The 13,179-nt window shown below is 46.5% G+C and overlaps 1 protein-coding gene across 2 annotated transcripts in view; it reads left to right on the top strand.

Moving 5' to 3' along the window:
- SAMD8 (sterile alpha motif domain containing 8) overlaps positions 1-13,179 on the top strand; it is a 77,439-nt gene that overhangs the window by 21,899 nt on the left and 42,361 nt on the right. For both annotated transcript variants that reach the window (XM_040320653.1, XM_040320651.1), the window contains exon 2: positions 11,284-11,870. In XM_040320653.1, the coding sequence (XP_040176587.1) occupies positions 11,299-11,870 (572 nt within the window). In that variant the 5' untranslated portion in view covers positions 11,284-11,298. The remainder of the gene's footprint in view (positions 1-11,283; positions 11,871-13,179) is intronic.

The raw sequence follows: 13,179 nt of genomic DNA, 5'->3' as shown, positions 1-13,179 counted from the left end.
AATCTATTTACTAATTGGATGACTTCTGAAGGCAATTGGTTCCATTAGATTTTAGTTAGGGGTATCAGAGTAAAGGGGGCTGCATACAAATGCACACCACACTTTTCAGATATTTGTATAAAAAAAAATGAAAAAAAATTTCCTTCCACTTCACAATTATGTGCCAGTTTGTGTTGGTCTATCACATAAAATCTTAATAAAATACATTACGTTTTTGGTTGTAACATAACAAAATGTGGAAAATTTCAAGGGATCTAAATACTTTTTCAAGACTTTAAGAAATTTGGATTATGCAGGAATTCTATACATAAAATATTTTTGCCCGCTTGCAGTGTGTTTTTGATTGAAGAATGGTTCATACCATTTGTGTATGTGCATATAATGAAATAAATGTGAATGGGTGTAAGATGAAAAATAAATATGTTGCAATAGTTCAGTCTTCCACAATCACACTTCTAATGACCTTTCAGCTTAGTTTGTAGTGTGGGGAATTGTACGAGTCACATTCCAGTGCATGGTTTTGTGTTTGGAACAATTAAACTTCTGCAACCCAAACTGTATTTTTTCACTTTGAATAGAGCGGTTAAAGTGTAAGTTTACCTTTACACTGGCCCCCTTCCCCACAGTCCTGCTGTACCCGAGTCCAGCGATCACCCACTGTGAGACAAAAGGTCGCCGCTTTACCAGTCCAGGGATTTAAAATCTCTGCGGCTTTCCCTCTCCTCCAGCACTGACAGGACCGGCTAGGCGGGTTCTGATTGGTCTGCGCCATCACATGGACAGGGTCAACCAATCAGAATGTCTCCTATATGTACCTTTTTACGAGGTAGGTCTAAGACCGGGATATGCAATTAGCGGACCTCCAGCTGTTGCAGAACTACAAGTCCCATGAGGCATAGCAAGACTGACAGCCACAAGCATGACACCCAGAGGCATGATGGAACTTGTAGTTTTGCAACAGCTGGAGGTCCGCTAATTGCATATCCCTGGTCTAAGAGATTAAGCTGCAGGGATTTCAAATCCCGGGACCGGTGAAGAGGCGACCGAATGTGTCACAGCGGGTAATCGCAGGACTTCTGTATAGCGAGACCGGGGGGGATGGGGAGGGGGTTCAGTGTAAATTGACCTTAAAGATTTTTTTTTGTGAAGGTGAACTTCTCCTTTAAGGTTTAGAATTTGAATTTAGACGATAGTCAATAATCAATAAAGATGCGCGTATAGCAACAGCGTGGAAAAGCCTTGTTCTAGATATTAATGAAACGGAAACTTATGTGGATCATGTTGAATGAAAAAGTAGTGAGATAAGCAACCAACCTTTGATAAAATCTGGTCCCCTTGGTTGGCTTATTTGCAGGTCCCAGGAGAACGAAGCCGATAATGACTGGAGGATCCCCGGATGGACTCGCTTCGTCTTTCTCCTCTCTCTTTACCTCTTCTATTGTGCCTCTGATTCCAGCCGATCTAGGTATCGTGTTCTAACCGCTCTTTCCCTTTTTTTCCCCCTCTCCCTCTCTCCAATTTTTGATTGGATGCCCCATAGGAGAAACAGGAAAATATTTAGGGCATTATAGTCACTGGACTAAGGCCTTTTTATTCTTGAAGACCTACTCACAGTGATTACATTTCAGTGAGGTCTCAACCTCAGGATCTTTTTGACTTATAGTCCTGACAGCTACCTCCCAGTATTAACGATGTTCTTGTAATATACTCTGTTCATAGCCTAAGGCCCCTTTCACACGTACAGATCACGTGAGGATCCGTACCTTTCTCATCCGCTTGCTCAGCGGGGGTCGCTCCGTTGATCCCCGCTGAGCCGGCAAATGACAGGCCTGTCAGATCTCCGCTCTCCTCTATGGAGGGATCGGATGAACACAGACTGTCTGTCCGTGTTCACCTGATCCGCAGACGGATGGAAAAATAGGATTTTCTTCCCGTCTGCAGAATCGGACCATAGCGGGGACCGATGAGACCAGGTGTCAGCGGATGTTCATCGGCTGTCACCCACTATCCCATAGGGATACATGTATGTCTGTATTTCATCTGAAAACGGATGGATGAAATACAGACATACGGTCCACATGTGTGAAAGGGGTGTGGGGGAGGTGCCCAAGGTGAGCCCCTCCTCCTTTGTGGGAGGGGCGAGCCACGACCCTGACCTATCAGCACATGCCCATGTGTATATATATATTCCTGCAAGCCCCACGGCGAGGGGTTTCTGCTGTACTGTCTTTTAAAGCCTGATTTTAAACTCCACATTGTGAGTATAATGATTGATTTTAACATTTGAATAAATTCATTTTAGCAGTATCACACTAGGTCGGTGCGCCCTCCGTTCTTTTCTTTTTTTCACTGTCAGGGAGTCAACAGCGGATCAGAGGAGGAGCTGCTGCGGGACAGAGATGACAGTTGTCCTTTAAAAATTATGATTTAAATCAAGCCTTTTTACTAGTTTGTTTAATCAAATCCACCCTGCCTGTCTGTACTAGTTGCCCCCCCTTTTTATATGGTACAGTTTGTACACATAACCATAACAAATCGATTGGTCATGCAATCGATTTATTTCAAAGAATTTTTCAATTAAAGATATTTCAGTAAAACAAAAGATTATTATTCTTTCATTGAAAAGATCAGTTTGACGTCTCTGCATCTCCAATCACACACAGTCGTGGCTCTGCCCCATCCCCTCTCCCTCCTCATTAGCTGACCGGCTAGGTTTCTGAAATATGCACTTCTAAAAAATACGGCTGCTAGTATGTACTGCATACTGACACACTATGACACATTTACATTAAAAACAAAGCCCTCTAGCAGCACACTTTCACCGTTGCAGAGGCTTCCATCTTTACCAGGTCTTCCTTCCGGGTTCGAGGGATCTGGACGTTCGAATGATTGGACCACAATGACGTCACTCCCTCAGGTGCATACTGTGTGGCCATGAATGCAGAGCAGCACTACCCATGTGCAAGTGACATCATTGGCCATTGCCGATGAGAATATCTCCTAATCGGTGCAGATTTAGGAGATATTTGTTGTACCTACAGTCATACAGTCTGATAGGGGGGACCACCAGTCCTCCTATAGGGGGCCCCGGCACACAGAGGGGCCCGTACAGCAGGCGGAATCAGTGTGGTCGGGTGGAGGGGCAATTTCAGAAACATGCCCCATGTGGCTCTCTGCAGCAGCTGAAAGCCGGGTTCTCTCCACCAGCTTTCATTTGCTGCAGGGAGAGACACAGGGCATTGTTTCTGGGAAATGGGAAACCGCGGTAATACCGCCCGCAATGCAGAGGCGCATTGCGAGCGGTATTTTCGGCCGCTAGTCGCGGTAAATACGACGGTATAGCGGCGCCAAATATAGCGCGGCTATACCGTCACCGCACCTCTGCTGCCCAATGTGAAAGCAGCCTTAGTTATTTGTGATATGCAGATGTTGGTGTTATTCACTTGTACTTCAACCAAGTCATATCTAGATTTGTTTCTGTGTCAGTAGTACTTTGTATTGCCTTATCTAGTGTACTACAAAGTGGCACGTCACATGAGAAATCGCAAATGCTTGTTTATGACTTGTTAGGCTCCATGCACACTGGGCTTAAAAAAAACGTCTGTTCTCTTTTGGAGTAAAAAAACGCTTGTATAGAACATTTTTTTTGTACAAAGTTTAGGAGAGTTTTATGTTTTTTCTGCCAGTGAGCTCCAATCAGAGACGCGAATGAGGTTTTTTTTTTTCCTGCCTCTAAGGCCTCATGTACACTGCTGGTAAATGGATGTTTAGGAGCACTTGGGTATTTTTTTCAACTGCCCCTGAACTCTCCTCTGTAATCTTATCAGTACATGTACACAGGGTCGTTTATAGTCCTTTCTAGGCAGTTGAGTTTAGAGGCTTTTTATGGTCATCCACATATGAAACAATATTCACAATAGATGCCAATCAGTGCCCACAATTGGGCACTGACTGGCAACATGGGCACCGACTGTCAAAATATAAAACAAGTGATGCCCATCAGTGCCACCCATAAGTACCCATCAGTGCCCCTTTATCAGTGCCCATCAGTGCAGCCATAGCAGTGCCTGTAATTGAAGAAAAAAACGTACTTCTTTACAAAAAAAATTTACTATTTTATTGTTTTGTTTATTTTTTTTTCGCAAAAAAATCGCATAGGGGATCAAATACCACCAAAAGAAAGCTCTATTTGTGGGAACGAAATGATAAAAAAAATAGTTTGGGTACAGTGTAGCACGACCGCGCAATTGTCATTCAAATTGCGAAAGCGCTGAAAGCTGAAAATTGGCTTGGGCAGGAAGGTGTATAAGTGCCTGGTATTGAATTGGTAAAGTCCAACTGCAGGAACATTTTGAATTATCCTTTTGCAGTGGGGCCGCAACCACACTGGAAGGGTTAATTGCTTGCTTCCTTAGAGGATAAACCTTTTTACTTGATCCTCTGATCCCCCATGCTCAGGGTTATGGACCCTGCTATTGTTGTGATCACATCAGGACCCTGGACCGCTTGAGCATGGGAGAAAAGATGCTGCTGGGGGGAAGCAGACAATCGGGTAAGCAAATCTTTTATTCCCCTAGACCTAAAAGGGCAATAGGAGTCTGTTTTGCCTCCTTGCTGCGAGAGTGGCAGGTTATTTTACATATTTCATGCATGAGCCTGAGAGAGGCATTCTGTGTATTTCCTACCCTCCTCCTCCTTTCTTCTCCAGATCTCCCAGGATTGGCTTGTAACGGACCTATGAACTATTCTGCCTACAGAGGACTGCATGACTGGTTACTGAGCTCAAAGGGTTAATTGTAGAGGGACTTTTTCACTGCTAAATGCTAATTGACGCTCTGTTGTGTATTACCAGTTAACAGCCTCTTGCCAGGTGTATGCTAACGTGATGATCTGTGAGTCTATATTGTTATAAAGGTTAATTGAATTATATTGAGAAAGGAATGTGCCCGGCCAGGTCATGTTAAGTAGATCTCGGTGCCGGAACGTCTAGAGACTGATTGATTCAAGGAGATCATTGTGTTTGAGTTCTGGTAATGAAGAAATGTTTATAATTAGCTCAAAGAAGGTGATTGAAGCTTCCCCACGGTGTGATGTGTGGGTGGGGACAGTTTGATTGTTCATGTGCCTTGAATACTGTATAAAATCTCAGAGTGAACCATTAAAAATCAGTCCTGCTTGACTCTGCAAACGTAGCCCGTCTCGTTTCTTGAAAGGGCGTTCGATGGGATATACCGGTGGTACCTGCATATCGCAGCTTGCCAGGGAAAAGGACTTCTCCAACGGCTGAGACCCTCTCACTACATGGGTAGCCGTTACATTGGTTGGCAGCAGCGGGATGGTCCTTTTATCCAAAGAGCAAGTGCTGAATGGAGTCGCAGTACGCCATGCTGAAAAGATCCACACTAAAAGATTTATTAGAGAGTCGTGGTAGGAGCGCCAGCAACAGACCACAGGGGGGGGGCGGATAGCTGACCTGCTGGAGCTGGACGAAATGGATGGATCTATGGAAGGAACTGAGCCCCTTGCACCGGTCAGCGAGGAAGATGTAATTACTGGGATTGTACAGCGGAGATTATCCTTGTATCCAGAAACGTCCGTGGAACTAATCAACCAGCTGTTCCGGGAAGCAAGGGAAGAGATACAAACTAAGAGGGGACAAGAACTGGAACTGGTAAGAGCGAGACAGCCCATTACACATGCAGTTCCTACCCCCCCACCCGCGGCTACAGGAAAGAAAATACCGTTCACTGCATTTAAAGCTTTTGTAGAAAGTGAGGAGGAAATCGATGGATATTTGGCGGATTTTAAGAGGCAGTGCTCACTACACCAGGTACTACCAGACCAATGGGTCACTATTTTGTCGGGGAAATTGTCGGGCAAAGCCAATGAAGCCTTTCGGGCTCTCGCCCCAGAGGATATTTTACAATATCAGCAAGTTAAAAAGGCGCTGCTAACCCGATATGCCGTAACGCCAGAAGCCTACCGCCGGCGCTTCCGGGAGTCCAAGAAGAAGGCTGTGGACTCCCACATGGAATGGGCCAACCAGTTACAAAGGGTGGCATCCCTTTGGGTCCAAGGGTGCAAGGCCAACACCGGGGAGGAAGTATTGCAGCTGTTCCTAATGGAACATTTCTTCCAAGACCTGGCCGCAGACATACAAGACTGGGTACGAGATCGCCGTCCCGCTAACTTAAACGAGGCGGTTCGGCTAGCAGATGAGTACGCGGAGACAAGGAAAGTAAGCCAGGGTACTACGCGGCTGGCTCAGAAGGTAGAACCGCGTACTCCAACCGTCACCCCACGCCCAGAGTTTCGGGCTCCAGTCCCACCACGTCCTCAGGGGCCTAGCAACTACCCCCGAAATTCGCCTAGGGTGACGTGCCATCACTGCAGCGACACGGGACATATTGCTCGTTATTGCCCTTTGAGAGCTACAAATAACAACTGGAGACGCACAACACCCAACACAGAGGTCACTCCATCACGTCCCTCTGCGGCCCACTGACTGGAGACCGAGGGGGGCCCTGAGGAATGTCTGGGAATTTGGTATGAGGCAGACCCAATACAAGCGGCCTCTCCGGATAACCGTCAGCATCACCGTCAGGAGGTACGGGTGAATGGACAAGTAGCACAAGGCCTAAGAGATTCCGGGACTACTATCACTCTGATTCAAAAACATCTGGTAAAGCCAGAGAAAGTGTCCACTCGCACAGTTGCCGTCCGGGTCGCAGGGGGTGCTGTATTTCGCGTACCCACCGCCCGGGTGCACTTAGACTGGGGAGCCGGGTCAGGAAAGACCACAGTTGGTATCATGGACAACCTACCTGCCGAGGTGGTGCTGGGCAACGACATTGGCCCTCTGACTTCGGCTTATTTACCTACACCTGCTGCTGCTTGTCCCGTGACCACCCGCGTTGCTGGAATCAACTCGCTTGCTGCTGAGACCCGGGTAAGACTACCTTCCCCGACATGTACTGTAGATCCGGCACAATATCACAGTCTAAAATGGGAATGTGACAAGTTGGCCAGTGAGAAATCAGAGATGCAACAACACTGTCATGTATTATGAGATGTCCCGTGGCTTGAACATTGAAATGCACAAACAGGCGGAAATTGTCAAAAGATTAAATGGGATTTGCATCCAGGTGGTGCCGTATCTGTCCCAAGAGCATCAACAACAGGTTTTGGGAGCCATTGAGAGATCAAAGCAAGTGACTGTTCCAGAATTGAATTCCATTATTCACCTTCACCATCAGCTACCGACCTGGTAAGCCAATGGGAATGCCGACGGACTGTCCAGGCAAACTGAACTTTTACCCTAACAGCAGACCGGACATCCCCAAGTTGACCCGAAAAGGATCAATCCGGGTCTGCCGGAGTGTTCCACAAAAGGGGAGTAGTGTAACGGACCTATGAACTATTCTGCCTACAGAGGACTGCATGACTGGTTACTGAGCTCAAAGGGTTAATTGTAGAGGGACTTTTTCACTGCTAAATGCTAATTGACGCTCTGTTGTGTATTACCAGTTAACAGCCTCTTGCCAGGTGTATGCTAACGTGATGATCTGTGAGTGTATATTGTTCTAAAGGTTAATTGAATTCTATTGAGAAAGGAATGTGCCCGGCCAGGTCATGTTGAGTAGATCTCGGTGCCGGAACGTCTAGAGACTGATTGATTCAAGGAGATCATTGTGTTTGAGTTCTGGTAATGAAGAAATGTTTATAATTAAGAAGGTGATTGAAGCTTCCCCACGGTGTGATGTGTGGGTGGGGACAGTTTGATTGTTCATGTGCCTTGAATACTGTATAAAATCTCAGAGTGAACCATTAAAAATCAGTCCTGCTTGACTCTGCAAACGTAGCCCGTCTCGTTTCTTGAAAGGGCGTTCGATGGGATATACCGGCGGTACCTGCATATCGCAGCTTGCCAGGGAAAAGGACTTCTCCAACGGCTGAGACCCTCTCACTACATGGGTAGCCGTTACATGGCTGCTCCACACCTCAGCATGATTGGACATGCTGAAGTCATGTGGTGACATTTCTGGGTTTTGACCGGATGTTGGTGATCATAGCAGAAGTTCAGTGTAAGAAATACACAGGAGAAAATGCATGTTGACAAGGGGATGTAGAGGTGGGCGGGGAGTCTACTGACATCACAACTCCACCCACCGAGCTCCGCAACAACAGACCCTCCCACAGAATCTTCAGTTTTTCGGGTCTCATAACAGACAGAGGGGAGACATTTGATAGGTAAGGGTACATGCAGGAGGAATGTTGTTTATCCTTATAGATAACCACTATGGTAGTAGTTTAGAAAGGATACGAGTAGGTTTACATCCACTTTAAAGCTGTGGTTCACCCTAATGAAACTTTTTTTTTTTTAGCATTAAATTAGGCATAGTAGCACGAGCTACAGTATGCCTGTATTGTTTTTTTTTAGCCCTGTACTCACTGTGCAATCCTATATAGAAGATTCCGGCACCTCGCGGGGAATGGGCGTTCCTATCAAGAGGGAGGACGATTGACGGCCGGCTATGGCACGTCACGCTTCTCCGGAAATAGCCGAAATAGGACTTTGCGCTTCATGGCGCCTGCGCATAGTCTGTGCGCAGGCGCCGTGAAGAGCCGAGACCTGTTCCGGCTATCTTCGGGGAGCGTGACGTGCCATAGCCGGCCGTCAATCATCCTCCCTCTTGATAGGAACGCCCATTCCCCGCGGGGAGTCGGAATCTTCTATATAGGATTGCACAGTGAGTACGGGGCTAAAAAAATCAATACAGGCATACTGTAGCTCGCGCTACTATGCCTAATTTAATGCTAAAATGTTGTTAGTGTGGGTGAACCACCGCTTTAAGGAAAAAAATAATAAATGCACATATTTGTTCAGGAAAAAAACTGTCCACGTATTTCCTCCCACAGGAGCCTGCAAAGCATGGCATCCACGATTCACTGATTGCGGGTGCAATGTTGGGCTCCAGCAGACATGTCCTACAGCTTTCATACCAAGTTAGATGCTTTCAATTAGAAAGCTGGGGGAATTATCAATGGATTACCAGTGCACTAATGCGCACATTAGTTGTCGATTGATAACTCCAAGCCATGTGATGTGCTGATTTTAAATGTGACAGCAGCTACGGAGGAGATGAACCCTCTCTAGGGGCACTTCTATAGTAACAGTCTTTACCTGGCACAGGAAATGGCTGTGAACATAGGAGAGAATCTTAATGGTGAGAATGTCTGATATGGCCTTGTAAAACCTTGCATGGATGTTCTTGTACAGTGCACCACCTGCTACAGAACCGGTTCAACCCTTGGCTTCTGAGCGACTGCGTTGGCTCTCAATCAGAGGTTTGATTCATTAGACGCCCATCTGACTGTCAGCTGAACAATATTAATGCAGGTGATGTATTGCAAAGAAAGGACGATTGCCAGGCAGCAGTCAGGGACACATCAGTATGTAATTTCCCCTTAGTAGGTTAATTGTATCCTTGCATTTGTCTCCCCTGCTGGCTTGCTCTGCTTGCAGACCACTTGTGAAAGGCTGGCCATAGACGGAGCGATTTATTTTTTTATTTTTGCAGAAAAAAATTTGCTCAATTCCCCCATCAACACAGTCATTGGTGATGAGGGAATTCCTCCTATGGGGCTATTGTATTCTCCCTGTGAGGGGAACCGTCCTTACCTAGAGAACATGGTCATTATTGCTAGCAGCTGTTACAGTTGTAATCCCATGTAAAATCCAACAGGCTGGTTGCACCCAAGTTGATCGATAAACTTGGATGTTCAGCCTGCCCATACATGGTTTAAATCTGTGCTGGTTCCTGCTCTAGTGGCTGAGAGTTGAACTGTCTATGGCCAGCCTAAATTTCAGCTTTCTTAGGCCTAGATTCAGGTACGGCTGATCTACGTTGCGCGGGTGTAGCGTACCGTACCGTATTTACGCTACGCCGCCGCAACTTAGAGAGGCAAGTGCTGTATTCACAAAGCACTTGCCTCCTAAGTTACGGCGGCGTAGCGTAAATAGGCTGGCGTAAGCGCGCTTATTTCAAAGTAGGCTGTAGGGGGCGTGTTGTATTTAAATGAGGCTTGACCCCATGTAGATGCATGGCCGAACGAACAGCACATGCACGCGCATGCTCAGTATCGCGTCGTATTTACGCCCAAAGATACGTCGGCTCAATGCCTGTGACGTGAACGTAATTTACGCACAGCCCTATTCGCGTACGACTTACGCAAACGACGTAAAAAGATAGGCCTTTTCCGACGTCCATACCTTGCATGGGTGGCGCCACCTAGGGAGCAACTTTATCTTTACGCCGACGTATCTCTAACGCAAACGGCGTAACTAATTGCGACGGGCGCACGTACGTTCGTGAATCGGCGTATCTAGTCATTTGCATATTCTACGCCCAACTCAACGGAAGCGCCACCTAGCGGCCAGCGTAAATATTGCACCCTAAGATACGACGGCGTAGGAGACTTGCGCCGCTCGTATCTTAGCCTAATTTAAGCGTATCTGGTTTCCAGAATACGCTTAAATTTAGGACGGCTCTAGATTCAGAGTGTGTGTCTACTGACACGTCGGCGTAAAGCTACCTGAATCTGGCTATTAGACTGCGTTGTCAGATATTATATCAGACTTTTGGCTGCCCAGGCTACCAATGCTTACCAATAACCGGGCATGGTTTAGCCTCCATATTACTGGTTCACGACATAAGGCTGAACAAGCCGATGCCTTTATCCTTCGTCAGTTTGGAAAGTAGATCAATATGGTAATTTAAAGCTTGACATATCTTTTAAGACCCCAAATCTTGTATACCATTAAAGTGTATGTATTCTGTTTAGAATAGATCAGGGGTCTCTAAACTGTGGCCCAAGGGCCAGATGTGGCCCTTTGCTAGCTTCTGTCTGGCCCTTGGGGCACTATTCCTCCAACTGACAGCAACAATGGGGCACTCTTTCTTCCACTGATATCAATGATGGGATACTATTTCTCCTATTAATAGAGGGCACTACCCCTCCTATTGACCACCAATCCTGAGACCAGATTTATTCTCAATGATGCCGAAATTTTTGCCCCTGCCGGCCACAATCCGGCCCTCCTAAAGGACAATAAACTGGCCCTTTGTTTAAAAAGTTTGGAGACCCCTGGAATAGACAAAGCTCCTATTATCACTGATATGTTCTTTTCTGTGTGCGCTAAATGTAAAATATCTCTGAAATAAACAGTATTCTCAAGATAACTGCGCAACCAACTTGTAACCTTCTCTTCTGTCATCACAGGTGTCTCCTAAAGCAATGGCAAGCAACAGTCAGTTATGTATTCGCCGCTGGACCACAAAACATGTGGCCAAATGGTTGAAAGAAGAAGGCTTTTGTGACTATGTAGATCTCCTGTGCAACAAACATCGATTGGATGGCACGGCTTTGATGGCCCTAACGGAGTATGATTTGCGCTCGCCTCCACTGGAAATTAAAGTTCTTGGTGACATCAAACATCTTATGCTTTCTATCCGCAAACTCCAGAAGCAGCATGTCGGTGTCCTAGAGGAGTTGGGGTTGAGTACGGAAGCAAGTCCTGGAACCCTCAGCCTCAGCGCACCATCTAGTCCTGACTGGTTGTGTAATGGAGAACTGACACGAGACTATGATGGGCAAGGAGTAGACTCTAGTGTAGAACCTCATCAGTACTCCAATGGAAAAAACAAGCACCCCCCAAAGAGACTTGATCCCGAGTACTGGAAGACAGCAATTAGCGGTGTATATGTTTTCATCGTGTTTGGCTTCACCTCTTTCGTAATGGTTATTGTCCATGAGCGAGTTCCAGATATGCAGACATACCCTCCACTGCCCGATATCTTCTTGGACAGGTGAGTAATTATTGGTTTTCCCTAAAGAAAATGCTACTGCGGAGTAAGTCATATTCTTCTGATGATCCGTGTTGGTTCCAGTGTATTTTCAGATGGGGTCACAGTATATTTTGGGATAGGGGGGGTCACAGTATATTTTGGGATAGGGGGGTCACAGTATATTTTGGCATAGGGGGGTCACAGTATATTTTGGGATAGGGGGGTCACAGTATATTTTGGGATAGGGGGTCACAGTATATTTTGGGATAGGGGGCCACAGTATATTTTGGGATGGGGGTCACGGTATATTTTCAGATAGGGGGGTCACGGTATATTTTCAGATAGGGGGGTCACGGTATATTTTCAGATAGGGGGTCACAGTATATTTTGGGATAGGGGGTTACAGTATATTTTCAGGTAGGGGGTCACGGTATATTTTCAGGTAGGGGGTCACGGTATTTTTTTTTTTTTAAGGCTATTATCCGATTAATCAAAACAATAATCGGCCAACTAATCGATTATGAAAATAATCGTTAGTTGCAGCCCTACTGTGGACAATTCACTGTTTCTTAAAGGGGTTGTAAAGTCTCAAGGTTTTTCACCCTAATGCATTCTTTGCATTAAGGTGAAAACTCTTTTCTGCTACAGCTCCCCCCCAGAGCCCACTTTTTACTTAACGATCCGTTCCAGCGATGGGCACAAGCCCATTGGCTTCAGCCACTGTCTCTCTCCTCATTGGCAGATTGATAGCAGCGGGAGGCATTGGCTCCCGCAGCTGTCAACCAAATGCAGTGACATAGGAGCAGGGGGCGGGCCGAGTCCTGCTGTCTGTGTCAATGGACGCAGCAGTGGGACTCGGGAGCGTGCCCGCACGGATGCCCCCAGGAAAAGCAGATCTCCGTGGGGGCACCCGATGGAGGGGAGGAGCCCAGAGCGCTAGAAGAGGAGGATCGGGGCTGCTCTGTGCAAAACCCTTGCACAGAGCAGGTAAGTATAATATCTTTGTTGTTTTTATGAAAAAAAAACACAAACCTTTACAATCCCTTTAAAAGGAGTTATAAAGGTAAAAGCATCTGCGGATTAGCGCCCCCCCATTTACTTTCCTAACCTTTCGAAAGTCCCGCGCCGTGAACGTGCTTGCTTCTCGGCTCATTCATTGGTTGATTGAAAGCAGCGCAGCCATTGGCTGGCGCTGCTGTCAATCACATCCAATGACGCGGGGCTGAGTGATACAGTAAGCGGCTACGGCCGCCAGCTGTATCACAGGAGCGCGCCCGCAAGAACTCCTCACCATGCGAGCTCGCATGAAGGTGATGATTTCTTGCGAGGG

The sequence above is a fragment of the Rana temporaria genome, chromosome 8, assembly GCF_905171775.1.
Source record: "Rana temporaria chromosome 8, aRanTem1.1, whole genome shotgun sequence".
Lineage (NCBI taxonomy): Eukaryota > Metazoa > Chordata > Amphibia > Anura > Ranidae > Rana > Rana temporaria.
The sequence above is the reverse complement of the archived record's forward strand: the minus strand, read 5'-3'. Positions and strand labels throughout refer to the sequence as shown.